Source organism: Rhinolophus sinicus, linkage group LG01, assembly GCF_036562045.2.
Source record: "Rhinolophus sinicus isolate RSC01 linkage group LG01, ASM3656204v1, whole genome shotgun sequence".
NCBI classification, from domain to species: domain Eukaryota; kingdom Metazoa; phylum Chordata; class Mammalia; order Chiroptera; family Rhinolophidae; genus Rhinolophus; species Rhinolophus sinicus.
This window is the reverse complement of record NC_133751.1, coordinates 203,492,631-203,512,884: the sequence shown is the minus strand read 5'-3', so window position 1 is coordinate 203,512,884 and position 20,254 is coordinate 203,492,631. Positions and strand designations below refer to the sequence as shown.

At 38.1% G+C, this 20,254-nt stretch overlaps 1 protein-coding gene across 4 annotated transcripts in view; it reads right to left on the bottom strand.

Annotated features, from left to right (window-relative positions):
- The window catches only part of GIGYF2 (GRB10 interacting GYF protein 2), a 119,027-nt gene that overhangs the window by 82,281 nt on the left and 16,492 nt on the right, over positions 1-20,254 (bottom strand). For all 4 annotated transcript variants that reach the window (XM_019739766.2, XM_019739767.2, XM_019739768.2 and 1 more), the window contains exons 3-5: positions 12,531-12,614; positions 3,752-3,881; positions 2,720-2,815 (exon numbers count right to left, since the gene is read on the bottom strand). In XM_019739766.2, the coding sequence (XP_019595325.2) occupies positions 2,720-2,815; positions 3,752-3,881; positions 12,531-12,571 (267 nt within the window). In that variant the 5' untranslated portion in view covers positions 12,572-12,614. The remainder of the gene's footprint in view (positions 1-2,719; positions 2,816-3,751; positions 3,882-12,530; positions 12,615-20,254) is intronic.

Genomic DNA, 20,254 nt, shown 5'->3' with positions numbered 1-20,254 from the left:
CTACCGCCCAGCATATAAAAGTCTGCCACATACAATGATGTACAGTATGTAATACGCAATGATAACAAATGACCTACGGGTTTATGTCTTTTGACTGTACCTTCTCTATGTTTAGATACACAAATACATTGTGTTACAGTTGCCTACAGTATTCAGCACAGGTTCAGCCTTGGCGTGCAGCAGGCTCTACTGCCTGGGTTTGTGTAAGCGCACTCCACAATGTTCGCATGATGACAAAATCACCTAACTACACGTTTCTCAGAACGTATCCCCATCATTAAGTAACACTGACTGTATATGTTAGCTGTGGGTTTTGCATAAATGCCCTTAATTATACTGATGAAGCTCCCTTCTATTCTTAGCTCACCAAGGGTTTTATCATGAAAGAGTGTTGAATTTTGTCAAATGCTTTTTCTGCATCAATTGAGATGATCAAGTGGGTTTTTTTATTTTCTTATGCTGCACACGCTTGCATTCTGGGGCTAAATCCTACTTGGTCATGGTATATAATCCTTTTAATATGCCGTTGGATTATGGCTGTATTGGTATTTTTTGACAACTAAAGATATAAGGAGAAAATAGACTATAAAACATACTAAATGTTAAGTAATTATCTCTACGTGGTAAGTTTATAAGTGAGATTTTCTTCTTTATACTTTTCTGTATTTTCTACAATGAATATGAGTATTTTACTGATTTTAAAGAACAAAGAAATTGTAAAATCAACACGAAAGACAAACAACCCAACAGAACATCAGGCAAAGGACACAGACAAATCAAAAACCATAATGTCCTACAAGCATGTGAAACGATGCTCAACCTCACTAGCAACTAGTGAAATACAAATTAAAAACAACTATCAGAGCCATCATTTTGGCCAAAATTTAAAAACCAAGAACTGGAGGGTTACATAAAAATGAGACCTCTCATACAATGCTGGTGAGAGTGCAAACGGTTTAAATCACTATAGAAATCAGTGTGGCAATACCCAGTAAAAATTTTTAAAAATGCAAAGAACCAAAACCCAGCGATTCCATTTTTACAACACGTTATAAGAATGCTTACTGCAGCACAATTTATAATAACAAAAATTCAAAACAACACAAATACCCAACCAGAGATAAAAAAAAAAACACGCATTTTTCTCCATATGGAATACTATATAGTAGAGATGAACTAAAGCTACGTATAGCAACATAAATCTAAAACTCATTATTGAAAGAGAAAAGCAAGCTGAAGAATTAAAAACTATAGTATGCTATCTTCAATATAAAATTTATAACCCTACAAAATGAAACTTTTATGGCTTATGAATACACAAATATGTAATGAAAACATTAAAACATGAATGAGGGAGAAAAAATAAATAAAACATGAATGAGAAAAGTAATCCAATTCACAGTAATCTCTGGGAAGGAACGGAGGGATACACCCAGGCAATTTCAACTATCTGAGAAACTTTATTTCTTAAAACAGACACAAATACGTCATAATTTTAAGATTTAACATACGTGAATTGTAAATACACTGGTCTTCGCAATAATATGCTCCTTACTTATCTATTTGAAATACTTCATAACCAAAATATAGCTAGACGTCAATTTTTTTGAAAAGAAACTTTTCAGCAATCAGTAGAGACAGGACTCTCTTTCCTGTATTCTCTTTACAGCAATAAACACCTTTTGGTCAATGAAAATATCTGATGACCCTATGTGATAATTGGGTTTCATGAATAAAGATGGAACTAGAAGAAAACCATAAACAAACAAAAATTGCTTATGAAAGTTTGGTGCTGAAAAATCACCAAAGATGAATACTGCACCTTTCTTAGAACCTAACACAGTTGTAATAGAGTTCTTTTAATAAGCTTTTCTTTCATAATAGAGTGACTTCCTCATGTAAAATATTGCAAGAGTATAGAGGAAGCATCCAGGGTTGTCACAAAAGTAATAATGAAATGTTCTGGAATTAGGTAGTTGTGATAGTTATACAACTCTGTGAATATACTAAAAACCACTAAATTGTATACTTTAAAAGGATGAATTTTACGGCATGTTATTGCATCAACAAAGCTGTCTTTTTAAAAAAAAGTAATGATTCTTCATTTAAAGTGGCATTCCAGCATCCAACAAAGATCTCGTTTCTCCATTTTACTGCAATCACCGTAAGTCCCTTGAAATCAGAAACTCTCTTATTTATCTTTGGACATAGTATACTATAATAGGACAACACAAAATCTGCTACTTTTCAACCCAAAAGTCTAATTTTCTCATAATATCACTTAAAAAATTGGTGACAGAAAGCATTTTTAAGCACATTTTAAGCTGAAGATCTACATTTTCCTCTAATGGTAGAATGCATTGGTGAAAATTCAGGTTGCCATTACTTCTGAAAAAGTCTTTTTCTGGAAAAAAAGGCCCTCCTTCCCTCACAAAATAACTCTCTCTCTACTCACATGAGTTCTAAGGGATGGTTGCCATTGTCCTGAAGGTTCTAGAAACACTGCCTTATCTCTACGTAACACTCAGCTGCTTCAGATCAAAAGCAGAATCTAGTCAACTAAGAGAGGCATCCACACACCAAGAAAACAGTAAGAAGGAAGCAGACCTGTGGGGACACAGGAATACTCCTTAGAGCCTCAGTATATCGTAACGTCCTCTTTTCATGCCTCAGTGGGAGGAACAAGGGTTTGACCTAAAGCCCACAGCGAGGCACAAACCTGTTCTTCTTCCGTGAAGGGTACAAGAGCCAACGGCGGCAGGGGCTCCTCCTGGAGGATAGGCAGAAATTCTTTATCCAGAAGGTCTGAAGGTATCTGTTTGTCCAAACACATGAGATTAACGCTATCCCTCCAATTCAAGAAGGTAAAACAAGAAAAAAAAAAAATCACTCTTCTGTTTACCTGTTGCTAATTATTATAAATATGGATTAAAGTTTATTCAGACACAAGTAACTATGGTGGTACTTACGCATTCTGAAGGGTCAAATATTAAAAACCCCAGTCACCCATCCCATCTTCCCATCAGATATGATATAGCACTAACTCCGGTATTCCAGAGTGCACAGTGGAAGAGTAAAAATCTCTACATTTAACTCAAAACCCAAGATAGTAAGGAGAGTTTTGTAAGCAACTCTATCCTCAGCAACCATCATTAAAACTGGAGATTCTCAATCCACTGATAAAATTAAAAACAAAGTATATTTTAAAAATAGAAAATACTATTTCTCACTAGTCAGATAAAAGTATACTTTATACTGTTTGTGATTTGATCATTTATAAGTGACACAAATGTGGCATCACATTTTAAGATTTCCTCTCCACTAAAAATTTTACATTTCACTCAAAAAGGAAAAGAATGAGAGCAACAATTCCTCTTCTTACTCTTCTAACTTCTAACTGGAAAGAAGAGGTGCAATAAAGGGAGAAATTCTTCCTTTCTCAGCCATCAAACTGGGATAGAAATAGACAAGCAACAGAAGCTAAGACTAAACTAATTAGACAAAACGTTAAGTGCTGACTATTATTATTTTTTCCATGAAGCTTTCTACTCCTATAATGAAATCTTAGGTCTTCTCTAAAAAATGGAGTACATTACACTTAGAAGAAAGAGCCTCTGTTAACTACTGCAGGTTTCAACGCAGAAAAAAGGTACGTTAGAGAGAAAAACCATGGGTATTTCATGTCATCAGTACATCATTGTACATACCCCAAAACTCATTCATAATTCTAAACTCTTTCCTACTTTTTTACCTTGTTGTCTTTAAGGAAAAGTGCTAACATTTCTTCTCTGCCATAACGATAGTCTGCTAATTTATACTTCGGCAATGCTGGAGAAAGAGGAGGGGATGTAATGCTCCCACCACTGGACAGAGCTCGGAGCCTAGAACAGGAGACACAAAGAATATATAAAAATGAATTGTCAAATATTCTGGAACTATGAACTTTTTATTTTTATATAACATACTATAAAATTTTTCATTTTCATTCTTGAAAAGAACAGAAAGAAATCCCATTATATCAAGGCATCCAAGATTTTAAGAGAGCAATTCATTGAGAAATAACTAGACAACCATGTGGCAATTCCTTAACTTAAAAGGTATTGTGGCATGTCCCTGAGAAAGTTGGGAGGTACGGAGGGGACAGTTCTCCAAATTAAAAAAGTAACATGATTGAAACAAAAGTGAGATATCATCTTATACCCATCAGATTAATAAAAATTAATAAATCTGACAATACCACTTGTTGGTAAGGATGTAAAACAATGGAAATTCTCAAGTAGTATTTGTGGGATTATAAATTAGAACCACTTCAAAGAATGATGTGCTATTTAATTAAAATATGTAACAAAGTATGCTATATAAAAGGCAAAATACAGCTTATAAAAAGATGACATTTTTACACATAATTCATATAAATTTGCAAATAGGTTTATACTGTTTAAGAACACATAACAAAAACATAACAAAAGCATAGAAACAAACATGAACTGACAAATACAAAATTCAAGATAAAGTTCTATCTGCAAAGGGATGGAGAGTATAAAGGGTGCTTTCATTATAACTGCAATGTTTTATTTTTTCAACTTGGTGCTGAGTACATGGAGGTTTGTTACGATTTATACTTTTATACGTCTGCAATGTTTCATAATTCATTTTTAATGAAAGCAATTAATGATCAGTGTAGAGAATATGAAAATGCAGTGAAGAGTGAAGTACAAAAATATATAGAAGCTATATTTACTGCTATGAAGAAAAATATAAAAATATACTCTGAGCTCATAACAGCAGTTGCCTCTGAGAAATGGAACTGGGGAAAGAGCATTTTGTTTAATTTCACGAGATGTTTTTATTTTAAAAAAAAACAAAACACACAGGGGAAGGAAAAACCTTAGCAAAAACTGGCAAGAGAAAGATGCTATTCCAGCACTGTGTCAAACAGCAAGTAGGAAAACTAGTTATCAGGAGTAGCTGATCACCAGGAAGCTGCCCAAAGTTCTATAAAGTAGCAGACACCAAGGGCGAAAAGGACCAAGGTACTTTAATTTGATAGTTTAGCCTAAATTTTTCTTTAACAAAAGAAATTAACAAAATTGTGCTTCAACAGAAGCATTAAAAAAAAAAGCACCCAGAATCGCTAAGTTTTATTCACAAAAGTAAAAAAGAGGAATAATCTACTAATTACATATTTAAAAATTTGAAGGCCAAGCACAGTAAATACTTGAATATTATTCAAAAATGGCAGAAAAATGTATGCATAGGTATAAAAATGTAAAAACACCAAAAAAAAAAAAAAAGGAATATGTATTAGTAAAGTGAGACTAGATTTTTTTTTCCAATGTTTCTATCTTCTCTTTCCACCTTTTTAAAAAAACATTAAATATTAGATAATGGACAATTTTGAATATAGACAAAAGTACCAAGAACATAAGGAACTCCCACAGACCAACCACCAGCCCCAAACCAACAATCCATGGCCAATTCCTGCTCCTTCTACTGCCCCATCTAATTAATACTCCTTTGATAATGTTAAAGGAAATCTTTGGCTTTCAAGATTTTTTGACGGAAATTATTTTTAAGTTTGAGGAAATCTTCGAAGTTATCATTTTATCTGTAAATATTTCAGAATGCTATCACTACAAGATAAGGATTTATTTTTAAGTCTGGACTTTGATTTTATCCCTGTGATACAGTTTAACACGTCTGTTCTCTGCATTTCATGTAAATTGGTCACTGCATGTAGAGACCTAATCAGATTTGGCAAGACTACTTCCAAGTGGCGGTGTGTTACTCCACCAGGAGGCACGTACTGCCGGTTGGGTCTGTGAGGCTAGCATCCCTATGGCCAATGCTTAGATCCCTAACTTCACAGGGTTACAAAGTGACTTTATTCTGTCATTCCTTCTTTATTTAGAGAAACTAAGAGAAACTTCCCTCATATACTACTTGGTATCATTACTTAATAGTATACCTTATATAGGAAAGGAAAGAAAAAGCCTTGATTCTTTCTTGTTTGTTTTCAAAAATAATTACTTGGTTCACTAGCATCCTCTGATGATAACAAATTATTTTTTATTAATGTATTTCAACTCACTGTAATTATTCTTAACAATACTGAAATTGTCTCATCTTTGACCAGTAAGAGACTTCAGGTTGGCTCCTGAGTCCGTCTGACACAACCCTCTTAGTCTTTAACAGCTTCCTTTCTATCTGGTACGTCAAAATGTTCCAGACTCTGCTTATATGATTTCTTGCCTCAGACCTAGAATCAACCATTTCTTCAGGAATCCAGATTCCCTTTACTGTATGTTAAGACCACAGTCTGGGCTCTAGGCGTGCTCATTGCTACTAGGTTGATCTTTTGTTTTTCTTCCCATTATCCTTTGTCCAACTCCTATGAGACAGGTTAAACAACCAGGTAAGAAAACAACATGCCCACAAAGGAGTGATGCAACAACCACTGCTAAAGGACCTTCCAGGAAACGGCTTTCCAGAAATTCATGTCAAGTTGAGCTCGTTCCTGAAACACTGGAATATCCACTAAGAACTGAGGCTGGGATTTTTAGACATACGTTACCTCATTTAATCTCTTTTAAGCTTAATAAGAACCCCAATATAACAGAGAAGAAAAATGAAGCCAACAGGTTAAACAACTTGCCCAGTCATAGGGAGGGGAACAAAGATTCAAACTCAGGTTTTTATGATTAACAAGACCAAGATCTTGCCAAAAAGGTCTCCAAATTTCACTTAAAGAGGACAAGGTTTATCCTACTGAACATTAATTTTAAAATATACATTTTTATTAGAAATTATTTATTTTAAAATCTTTCTTACACTGAACCAATATACTCCATAATTTCTACCACTAGAGGGCACATCTAAGCACTCTTTAGAGTGAAATCACTCCAGTATTGTCAGTCACTTGTCTCACCAGAGACTTTCCTCATGGCCCAACATCCCTAATTTCTTCATCTGCTCCTCACAAGGTTTCAAATCCACTCAGCACCCAGTTCCCTTCCAATGCGCCATGCGCTCCCCGCACCCCACCCTACCCCCAACTCCACCAAGGGCTTTCCAATGTCCGGGACGGAACTCCTTATACACACCAGACCTACCATGAATAACCACAGTGCATTCTCAAGAGATTCCTCCAGCTACTGTGACGAGACGAGACCAAGAAGGCAAGCTGAGAGGAATTCAAAATTAGAGATGGTAGTGTGAAGCAGGATAATGGTTGTGCTCTATTCAATAATCAACAAATCCTATTCCAAGTCCCTCTTCACCTAGAGATAGCTGGGAAAACTAACACATATTTGGGTAATATCCTTTCTTAAAAACCCACCAGTGATCTCTCATTCCTCTAGAATCTCACTCCACACAACCCTCTCTTCTAGAAATTCAATCCCTCCCTACTTGCTTTCCCCTCAGTCTCTAAATACATCCAATAGTGGTTCGTTTACAACCCCACTAACGCAGCACCCCTCTCGCCATGCGCCACTGCTCATCTTTCCTCTTTATCTCAGAAACATCTCTGCATCCTCACTTCCCCGGTCCCTTCCAAACCCAATGCCACCTGGCTTCTCCCCTACCATTCCACTGCTCCAGCGAAGTTCATCAGTAACCTCAACACTAAATGGAAGGGCCATTTTTCTACCCTTATCACTTTGCTCCTCCTGGCCATCCTGAGATCTGTCAAACACAGGAGCCCGTCCTACTATGAGCAGTAACTGACAGGTAGCGCCAGCAGGGCCTCCTAAAACTCCATGATACTCCAAAACCTTCACTTGTTAGTTGTCCAACATCCAAACTGCAGCTTATAAAAGCAATTTACAACCTCAGTGTAGAGGTATGACGGCATGGCAGTCAAAGGACAACTGTATAAGCTCGTGATTCTCACTTCTGGCTCTGATCTCTCCCCTAGAGTAAGACTTTCATATAGAACCACAAACAACCCTCAGGTTTAACACGCCCCAAACCCCTATTCAGTTTATTCATCCCAACCCCCTTCATCATCTGTCTTCCCAAGGCAGGTAAAGACACCACCTTCTACTCAGCCACTGGATTAGGTGGGGGTCATCCTTGACGCCTCACCTTCTGGTATCTCCCGTACCCAATTACCGCGTCCCACCAGTTTTAAATCCTCAGTCTCTCAAGCCATTCTGTGATTAACTAAACTGTTATTGTTCACACTTTCATTTTTACCTGGGCTGCGGCAACAGCATCCTAAACAATGTAACCAGTCATAGTCCATCCTCCACTTTCCAGACTACCGTGAGATGTTTATTTCAAATGCAAATCTGAATTAAAAACTCCCTGCTTAATAACTCTTCACTGGCACACAATGATCAAATAAAATCCAAAACTTCTTAACATAGAAGGGCTGCCTCCCAGCTCATCTTTTCTACACTTCACGTTAGAGTAAAAGCAAACATCTGGGAGTTCCTCTCTGAAACCTGCAGTTTCTTGCCCCCTTGTACTTTCTGTCCTCAGGAATATTTTTATCGCCCTTTCACCTGGGGAGTGGGGGAGGCAGTGACTGCCTAGGAGAAGAGAGATTAAGTAGAAAGGAGGAGAAAGGAAGAGAAACAGAACGAGGAGGATTGGGGCGGGTGGTGGAAAGAGATCAGTAAGGGGAAAAGGAGAGAGCTTTAGATCCTCAGGAACTTGGCCAGACACAAGTACCTGCCTGGCCCTCACAGAACTAATTGGCCAGTGGAAAAAAAAGCTAATAAACAGTCAAGGGTTTCTGGAATGAACATTAATTATTTTGTTATTTGGACTAAAAACAAAAAATTCTTAAAAGTCCCAATCTACCAGATTTAGAACTAAAAAAAGTTTAAATGTAGTACTTAATGTTTTGTCAAGGGTGAAGTAAACAGGTAAGGGATGGGAATTAAATTCATACAATCCTTCAGATGGTCAATCTGTCCATATATCATACAAAAGCCTTAAAAATGAAAACTTTTGATTTAATAATTCCACTTCCAAAAAATTAATCCAAAGTATCAGCAATACAAATAAAACTGCTCAAGGATGTATATATGTATTTACAATAGCAAAACATTAAGAACAACCTTCCTTTCCAACAATTCACCTATTCATTTCACAGATAATTTGAGTACCTACTATGTGCTAAGAACTGAAGATACAGCAGTGAACAAACTACACAAAAACTGAGACCAAAGTACCTGCCCTCAATGGAGTTCACAGTCTAGTGGGGGCTGGAGGATGGAATATAAATAATAAAGAAAATAACAGTAAAATATTTGGTATGTTATATTTTGATATAGACCATGGAGGAAAAATTAAACAGGGGAGACGTGGAATAAAGGGAAAGTGTTACATAGATGGTCAGGAAAGGTCTAAGGTGGTAACATTTGAGAAAGACGCAAAGTGACTACTGTTTCATACCTAGAAATGATTTACTTCTCCTTAAATCTATCACACCCTTTAAATTACTTTGGTGATTATGTAATACATTTCTTTATTCTAAATATAAAGATAAACTAAGACCTAATGATTCCACAGACCTTAAAAAATTAAAAAGTCCATGCTCATAGTCATTCAGGGTCTGTCCCTACCACAATTTTCAATGCTCTCCCATCTTCACTACTATCCCAGGTACAAATAAATAAATCTCTTCATTTTATTCATCTCTTACTGAACACTGTTTTACATCATTGTAAAAACGATGATTTTAGTAAACAGAATGTAGTATCACTAAATGTTTCTGTATGCTTCAGAGTTACACACTGATTCAATGGTAACATTCTATACTTTGATTCTCAAGTATTCTGGACACAGCTCCTCACCTCAAGTTTCACAATGAATGGAATATAACATGCAGAAAAACACAGCAGCTTTCTAGCTCAGGGATACCTGAGTTACTTAAGGGTCTCATATATTCCCTTTGCCAGAAGGAATTTTGATAGATGGTACAAAGAAGGCAGTATGCCTACTTAAACCTCCACTCCTCAGATTACCAGCATTTCAGCTGACCAAGGGAAAGCTTCTAAGTTCTAATGCCTGCAGGGTAACAGAGGTAACCATTAGGTAAAGCTACTGTTTAAGCACGGTACTGTTAACTGTTCTCTACTAGTTACCGCAATTCAAATTTTGTTTAAAAAACAACAACAACCAAAAAAAAAACACTGGGCTAGTCAAACAAAATACCATCAAACAAAACTTGAGAGTACCGATGAAATGGATGTGTAAGGTGTAAGCCACGATGGATAGACTGGGTCAGTGACACACTGAAATGCCTCTGGGAACCCATGGTTTAGGGCAAGAGTCAGCAAACTTTTTTCTGTAAAGGGCCAGAGAATAAATATGGGAGTTTTTTGAGCCAGATGGCCTTTGTTTTAACTACTAAACCTTGCCACTGCAGTGTGAAAGCAGCCAAATGCGGAAACAAATGGGTGTGGCTGTATTCCAATACAACTACTTACAACACCTTGATTTACAGCCACACAGGCCAACCCGTGGTGCAGGGCATCAAGCTAAATGTGTCCTGACTCGAGGACAGGACCAGGAGCTTTCTTCTGTTGTTTGGCTACATTCCTGGAGTTGTTACCTGGAGTCTTTTTGTTACCTCTTTACGGAGAGATACTGGAGGAAAAACACTTCCTTAAATTAGATGACGACTTCTGTCATGTTTTCACAAAGAAAGAGACATGAGAATGTAAATGCAAAAGAGAAGCAGTTATAAATTCCAGATAAAGGCCAAAGAGCGGCACACAAACAGTTAACAAATAAGCTATTTAAATCCACCTGGTAAAGGAAGTTAGTAAGATGTGAATAAAGAGTTAGCTACAAGAATGTTCATCAAAAATATTTTTATAATAATGAAAAACTGAGAACAGCCTATATATGCGACATCTTGAAGACTAGTTAAATGATGATACATCCATACAATGCAACTACTTCATAGAAAATATGTATTAATAAAGATACTTTTGATGTGGTTATTTTCTTAAAGTATGTTACAAAATTGAATGTACAGTATGATCCCATTTTTGTGAAAATAAATGTGTATATATATACAAATAAGCATACATAAAACACCTGGAAAGATAACACCAACCTATTTACAGTGGTATCACAAATGATGAAATTAGGGTGATTATATCTTCTTCTGGCTTACTTGTAATTTCTAATTTTTCTAGAAACATATATAGGTAACCCCCACTTTTCAAAAGTTCGCTTTACGCCACTTCGCTTTTACAAAAAAATCTACATTAGTACCTATTTTTGTTAACTGAAAGAAACCCAAAGAGGATTTTCACTTCTACAAAAAAAGGCAACTAGCGAAAACAGTTTGGCAGGGCGGCAACCCAAGCAGCAGAGAGACCCCACCAGCTCTTTCCCCAGGATCTACACTCAACATCTCAGCAACAAGCCATCAGAGCTTGATTCTGTGCATCCCTTAGCAAGATGTGTCCCTAAAGTAATTGCTTCTTTGCTTTATGCTATTTTGGCTTATGAAAGGTTTCATAGGAACACTCTACTTTTGGAAACCTGTATTGATTTGATAATGAGAAAAAATTTTTAATTATAAAAATAAAAATAAAATGTAAATATAAAAAATTATTTTTAAAGAACTAAAATAGCTGCAGTATTACTTGTATCAACATTTCCAAAATAAACTCTTAAAGTATAGAAGTTGCATCAGTTCTTAGAACTTCAAATAGCGACTTTTCCTCAGTCTCCAAATACTAGCTGTTAAAGACCAAGAAAATTTAGAATTACATACAGAAAGAAATTCATTTAAAAAGAGTTCTTCAGATAGGGAGTTACTACAGGAGTCTGTATCATTTATCAAACTACCATCACCTGAACAACCAAGAATATTTAAGGCACTATTCTCATTTGTCTGCTTTATGTTAAGTAGATGAGGCTTGGTTCGAGGCTTGAAATGGAAAAAGCAACTATCATTATTCACACTACTGACAAGAGGATGTCCAATCACCAACTTTGGGGGGGAAGGAAGAAGAGAGGGTAAAAGTCACACTACAATGTGATGGATCTCAAAATTCCATGAGAATTCCATATTCGGGCCAAACACATCTGTAAGAGACTCAATCCTCTATGGGCTACTGTTAACAGCCAATGTAATTCTGGACAACCTGCCTAGCCCATCAATAAAATAAAATTCAAATAAAACTATTTTTCAAATGAGTCTATGAACAGCACTCACAAAACAATATTGTAGCAGAAAATATATACACATAAAAACGTTAACAATTATATAAAATTGTATATGCACCTAGACAAAGGCTCAAACAAAAAGTAAATTAATTTGGTAGGGTGGTGGGATTGTGGGGAGTTTTAATTCCGTTACCATTACATAACCAGACCAAGAAATTTTTTTAAAATACAGAATGTAGTCACTAATAAAATATAATTCCTAGAATAGCTACATTATTTTCAACGAGGCACATAAACGAGTCTCAAAAACCACCCAACACCTGTACAAACACCTTACTACTGTACTAGTTATCCTACATCAACAAGATGAGATTTTGAAAACTCACCATTCAGGCCCAAAGTTCAGTGTCTGTGTTTCCGCTGCCATTTTTTCCCGTATGTTAACAACAGATTTTTATATGTGGAGAAACCTGTAAAAGAGAAGAATATCTCCATACAGTTAGTCAAGATTCAATGCAGAATTCCAGCCCAGAAAATATAGCTAGGGAATATGTTTTGCTTATGCTTCTCTCAACCACAATCACCAGAATGAGATTTTAAAATCTGTTTATAACAATATAGCAGGCAAAGTAAAATGAATAAATCCACCCTTACATTCCCATTCACCATCTTTTCATGTTAATCTGGGGAAAGGAGGCGTGGTATGAGATAAAGCTGGTGAGATTGGTGGGACTAGACATGCAGGGCACTGGGAACCAAATGAAGGATTTTCCTCTTTAGCCTTAGAGCAATGGGGAGTGAATTAAGGGTCACAGATTTCCATTTTAATTTACATTACTCCCTTGTAATAGCTGTCCCATCACCATGAGGTATATACCAACGATGCTTAAAACAAGGACATCCTCCCCACCCCCCACCCCCGCTTATCGATCTCACAGCTTCCCCCACAATTCTTCCCACTTTCTGCTTAGCACTTAACACTCTCGTGATTATTTAAAAAATTATCTGGGAGCATCAAATTAAAATAATAAGCTAATGAATTTCATGAGTAACCTTTCAAAAGCAACGTTAAGATATCAAAGCTTAAAGTAAAATAAGTCAGACAGGCAAAGACAAATACCGTATATTACTTATCTGCAGAATCTAAAAAGCCAAACTCAGTGAGTAGAGTGGTGGTTACCAGAGGCTGGAGGGTGGGGGGAAAGGAGAGAGATATTGGGCAAATGGTATAAACTTCCAGTTATAAGATTAACAAGTTTTGGCAACCAGCACGGTGACTATAGTTAATAATACTGTGTTATCTACTTGAAAGTTTCTGAGAGTAGATCTTAAATGATCTCACCACAAAACAAGGAGATCTTGGTTTAGTTCTCTTTACATTCTACCTACAAATCTTTCAGTAGTGCCCAACTACCACACTGCACAAATATTAAAAGCTCAACATTTTTAATACCTTGGTCTCAGAACCTAACTACCACTTACAACAGGGTTTTCCTAAGATTACTTCCCATTGTAAAGATTTCTGGAGAACCCTTAAGAACCTAAGAATAATAATTCAAGCTATTTAATTATCAATCAGAGTCCCACATTACTCAGAATGGTATTCTGCTCATTCTCCTTTATGAATTAAAGCAGGAAATGTAAGAGTTATGACTGTTGAAGAAATCTAATTTTAATGCTTAAAGTACTGCACTCCCTAATTCTGAATTCCCCACCCCAGATTGCTCCTTTCAAATTAATTTAAATGAGCCCAGTTCTAATGTATTTACATGTACTGGAGGGATAGTCTTACATGATGCCTCTGAATTATAAATTAGTCAGAATGGAAACTGGGCCTTATTTCTCAATTGTCCTTTCTAAGGACGGAGTGAGGTATTAAAATGAGCATAAGCTTCACCACCATTTAAACCACGCCACATGCAGTCAACTCCCACCCCCAGGAGACTTGTGACCATTAGAACACAGCTCTGAATTTTTGCAGCAAGCCAGGATCTGAACCAGACGTGGATGCCGTGCTCCCACCATACTCTTCCTCCTCTCTAGATTGCCTTTTCTTGAAACTATTTCCTCCTTTCCCCTCCACAACCGGCACTATACTTACTTTTTTCCTATTTTTCCTATCATTTTCTTCCTATTTAGTAACCATTCCTCAAAAGTTTCTCTGCTTTTCTAACTTCCCTCTGCATACCCAGGATTTATTTAACTATAAACTCTGTTTAGAACTGTCTTGGACCTTTCTTTATCTACAGTGGTGTTCTCTACTAACACTTTGGGTAGAACTCTGCCTACTAAATCACAAGGAATAATAGGGGACATGCAGGGAGTGGGGGTGTCGTTATAACAATTGCAATGAAAAAATTCTCCCACAAATTTCTAAATTGTCCCCATCCCTGGGGAGGGGCCCCACCCCTGCTGTGAATTACGTATTTGATTCTTTTCTCCCGTGACTTGTGTAGCATTTCCAGGGGCCTGCTCCTCCTGGATATCTATCTCATCAACAACTGATCAAGGTACCACTGTTTTAACAGTTGACTGGTCAGCCAGGCTCAAAAGCCCAGTTATCTGAAACTCCTTCCTCTTTCTCACTCATATCCAATCATTTTGTCCCAAATTTAGTCAATCCTTCCTTCAAAATTCCGCCTACATTCTCTTTCATTATAGTCAAACCTTTGTTAACTCATGTCTGATTAGAATAAAATATCTAATTGGCTTCCCTGACTCAGCCTCTAAGTATTTCCATCCAGGAAGATCAATCTTCCTAAAGCACCACTCTGGTCAATGCCTATCCCCCTTATAACAGTCAATTAAATCTACCGCGTATTGTCAAAATTCTTAGTATTTCAGGTTCCCATCAACCTGACAACCCATATCTCTTCAACTATTACTGTTTTACCTCCCAATTCAAAACCAAATGAGAACTTTTTACTCTCTACTTCTGTGGTTCTGCTCATTCCATTTCCTTCCCCCAGAATGCCTGCCGTCTTTCCCTCACGATGGCCTGCATGAAACCAAAGATCCATTCAAATAACTTATTCCACAAAATATTACCCACAGTGGAAAAAGCTCAACTCCAAGGAAAGGAAAATCTAAACAGAAAATGCAAAAATGAAATCTACAGGATTCAATACTGGGAGCGGGGTGCCTTTTGAATCTGAACATAAAGCTTGAAAAAAGGAGAAAATAGAAATGATTTTGGGCGAAGGACACTTATGGTTTTGGACAAAACCTGAGGGCCTGAAAAGACTATAAACATAGACTTTGACTTTCAGTGCAGAGTCGGGATAAGGAGACACAGAGTTTGAAGTAAAGCTACAGAATTGCAACCAAAAATTGACTGAAACTACCCCAAAGCAGAAGTCAAGGACAAGCTCAAGGGACAAGAACAAAGCCTCAGCAAAAACTGTGCAGGAGGATACAGGAAGGAAGAGAAAGACCATGTATGTAGTTAGATATCTCTAACCCTAACCTTTCACCTAAACTCAAATTCACTGACTCTAGCTTTCTCCAATTTCACTGTGATCAAAAACAGAAAGGAGAAAGAGCTAAGTTCTTTTGGGAGATTATCCATTTGTTCAATAAGGCTAAAAACTAAAGAGAAGATCTGAGAAAGCAGTAGCCGTATCACAGAAATGTTTGTATTTTATATCCCAAGGGCAACGGAAAGCTCTGAAAAGATTTGGGCAACAAAATGTCCAGAATGAAATCTGCACTTTAGAAAGACCATTCAGGGTGCCAGGAGGAGAATGAATTAGCAAGAGATAAAGGAGGAGCATTAGAAATCCAGCAGATATTGTAGAAGCCAGACCTACATAGCACTAGAGAAGAGAGGCGATGATAAGTATATTCACTGACATGAAAAGATGTCAACAATACATTAAGTATCCAAGGCAGGCTGTAGAATAGAGAGAATATAATTACATTCAACACATTTTAAAATACATTTTTAATGGGTATATATAGATATGCCCCAAGATGTGAATATTTTTACTTCTGAATGGTGGAGTTATGGGTAATTATTTCCTAGTAAGTTCCTAACTCATGTATACAACAAAGATAGTTCCAGTACAATTTTTTTAATGGAAGAATTCACAAATTTCAAATATTAAAGTCAAAAAAGAGCAAGAACTGAAAAGCCTTCACTGGCTTCCACAATGAGGTCACTGGTGACTTGAAGAGCGCAGTTTATAGAAGTGTGGGGGGTGCCAAAGCCCGATTTCAGTGGGATGAGGAATGGCTGGGAGGGAGGAAGGGAGGACTAGAAATGCAGTCAGCTCTTTATAGAACCTTAGCTGTGAAACGGTGAAGAGAAATGAACTCAAGTGGAAAGAAATTTTCCATTTGTATTTCAGATAAAAGTATCCTAATGGAAAAGTACTAATAGAATCAAAACGTAAACAAACAATTAGCAAAAATATGGTGGAAGTAAAGTCTCTGAGAAGGTACAGTGGATGGGATTTCAGAGAACAAATGGGGGGGGAAAAAGACTTTACTCCTATCTACTTGTGACAAGTCATATCCACATGACTTAGGATGCCTCCAAACTTATTCTTGGGGTGTGTGTGTGTGTGTGTGTGTGTGTGTGTGATAGGAGGTTGAGGGGAATTCACATTTGATGGCCTCGATTTTCTCAGTCAAGTAGGTAAATGACAGAGGAGATAACAGGGTAAAGTTTGAAGGGCATTAAGAAATGGCTAGCTGCTGTGATCTACAAGTGTTTGTTTTTTCAAAAAATGAACTTTATTTAGAAATACTTATAGATTTATAGAAATGCTACAAAGATATTACCAAAATTCCCCCATTTCCCCTAATGCAAACAACTTCATTACCACAGCACATGTGTCAAAACTAAGAAACCAACACTGGTACATCACTATTAACAGTTTATTCAGATTTCACCAGTTTTCCCAGCAGTCTCCTCGTTCTGCTGCAGGAGCTAATCCAGGAAGCCACACTGCAGTTAGTTACAGCAGTTCGGAAGGCCCCATCAAGACGAAGATGGCACCTATGTGCGTAGTTGTGGGCTTCTTTCTCCAACTTACAGCCTGCGTCTAGGACAGAGAGAGCTCACCACAGGACTGAACCGGGATTATGGGTTTGTCATCAGTAAATGGAAGAGTAAGAGGGCAACGTGCAGGGCACTGGCAAAAGTGTGATTTGGCACAATGGGCAAGGAGTAAAAACAGAAGAGACTTTAAAAATTTGAGGTGCTGGTAATGTCGAAAAGCAGATGTAGGAGGAATAACAATGAAAGCACCAGGAGAAGTAGAGATGGAGGTGTATCAGGAACCAGGAGCCTGGGAGGACTGGATGGGTCATCCGCATGGACTCGGCGTCACCTCAGGATAATGGCAGAGAGGAGAGTAGAGAAGACAATGAATCAAAGGATGAGACCACAGGGCCTACAGCTGATGATGATGAGGGTACAGATACTGTATCATTAGCATGAACTTCAGAGGAAAAGGGATTTCACACAAAAGATGGGAGGAATAATGACTAAGGTAACTATATGTAACCTATCATCTAACTCAGAAAATGTGTGTGTGAAAGGGTATAAATAATTACAGAGAGACAATGGGAGCCAACCAGGCTGAAGGAACAGAACAGGCACGCGAATGGAAAAGGATGAAAATCCCGATTCTGCCGCTGACGCACCCACCACTGTGCAGGAAAACACACTGGTAACTTCAGAGGGCTAAAGGGAATGTAACATTACCAGGGCAAGACGGGCTTCAGTTACCTTAACAATGGGGAAATATCCTACAAACAGTTTAACCCCTGGAGAGGTTTAACACAAACATGGTATTTCAAAGACGTCAGTAGAAAGACCTTGGAAAAAAATGAACACTGTGAGAGATGGGGTCAAAAGAAGAAACTCAGAGTGGTGTGAAGATGAGACTACAAAAAGGATGAATAAACAAATGGACTTTCATTTAATTCATGACAGATGATGACAATAACACGTGGCATAGCAGAATTAGCAGGCCGCAAAAATTCTGAGAGAACTAGTCTTAGTTCTCTACACTAGTCCTAGTCCTAGAATCTCTGAACTATAGGAGCACTCACATCTTTGAGGAAGTCAGAAAAGGATGTGAAGTGGACATAATGACATTAAGTGGTCCTAATGGCATAAAGGCTTCTGAGGGAATGGAGCAAAACAGTCAGTTCTGAGACCACCCTATTAGCGTATCTTTCTCATGCTGAAAGCAACTGTGACAGAGCAGGTGACAAGGCTCTCACTTCTCTCCTCTGGCCTTTTCTCTCCTCTGGCTACTCCATTCTAGGAATGAGGGCCTCAGACAAAAGTCTATCCTCAAATTTCCCCCACCCCCTCCCACCTCCCCACTCCCCCTGCGGTCGTTGTTTCTCAGTCGAGCTGTGTAGGACACAGCTCCCTGGCCCAGGCTGGTATTATGAGCCTTGCGCTCCTCCTGGCTGAGGCAGTCGGTGGTCGTAGGTCAGCTGCTCACAGCAGCTCACTGCAGCTATCGCCGGCTGCCGGCCACTCACGGCAGCACACGGTAGCCCACGGCCGCACATAGCAGCTCCAGCTGGCTGCCAGCTGCTCTCGGGAGCATAGCAGCCCGCACCTGCTCACAGCAGCCCAGCTCCAGGGAAAGCTGTTGTTCACAATCTTAGCTGTAGAGGGTGCAGCTCACTGGCCCATGTGGGAATCGAACCTGCGACCTCGGCGTTAGGACGTGGCGCTCCAACCACCTGAGCCAGCAGGCTGGCCCTATCCTCAAATTTTAAAGAGTTGACTTCAAAATAGCTGAGAGAATATTTCTACATTACCATTATTTCAGACCTCGTCTGTTATTCAAAATTCCTTGTAAGTGAATTCAAGTATTATATTCCTTCGGCAATTAATATTAAGAAGTTAGCCTTCTTCAATAAACTGCATCCTGTACTTGACAATGAATGTGATATAATCTGTCAACTTCTTAAAAACTCTGACCTAAATTAACCCTCACTAGCAATTATTTTATCTCTGATTACTAGCATAATTATTTTTCTTTTTCTATATATATTTTTCTAGTTTTCCTGGGTCTTCAACTTCTCTTTGGGACCTCATCTATCACTGTGTGCATAAGAGCGCATGTTCAAGGGAGAAGTGGGAAGAGATCAATTTAGCTCTTTCTTATTGTTGGGTTTGAAACAAAAAAGGGAGACCCTGGCCTCTTAGCTCTTCTAGCTACCATTTTCTGCACCATGGCCCAGTGTCGAGGAGCTAGACGACTTCTGGGCACACACAATCATTATCAGCATGAAGGAGCTACAGATCTGTGTAGTAAGTCTTGTCCACACAAACAAAGCAAGGAGAGGCCAAAGCAGAGTCCATCCGGCACCGCAGCTGACAGCTCGACACTGAAATGTGTTCCCTGACACTGCTTCCCCAGAAGTCTTGATGCACTGCTTAGCTAGCACTATGCAACTGACAATTCAAAATATATACTCCTTTGAAAATCTCCTAAATCTTTCTTATGAAAACAATTACCTGCTATTGCAAATCTCCATATCGTGGGTATGTAAAATTTCCCTGGTGAAGTTTTAGCAAACAAAACTATGGTAAACCTGGGATTAAGTCCAGCCAGGCCCCTGCACAGTCTGCCAAAAGACTGACACAGAGTGAGCACCAAGGAAGCTGAATCTGCCCCATACTGCCTTACCTCCATTTTCTCAAAATCAGAAAAAAAGAGCTACTCCCCTACCACTCTTCACATATACCAAATAAATGAACAGTTCTGTCCCCATTTCAGCAGCTTCATTCACAATTACCATAAACTGACATTTGGTGACTATGTTGACAGATGAATGAATAAAAACGTGCAGTGGAGATTCAAGGACGCTGAGCACGTGAAGGTGTGGAGGGGGTGGTGTGACAGAGAGAGTGCTGAAGCGCCGCACCCCTTCCCACTATGCATCTGTTCCACCTGGATGTTACTGAGTTAGGTAACATCATTAATAATGAGACAAACTACACCACGTGCCTCCTGACACGATGCACTACGAAGGACACAGCATCACTATGATATATTCCTGACAATAATGTATAAACTGAAACTAATCTTCAAAAAAAATCAAATAAACTCAAATTGACAGACATAAAATT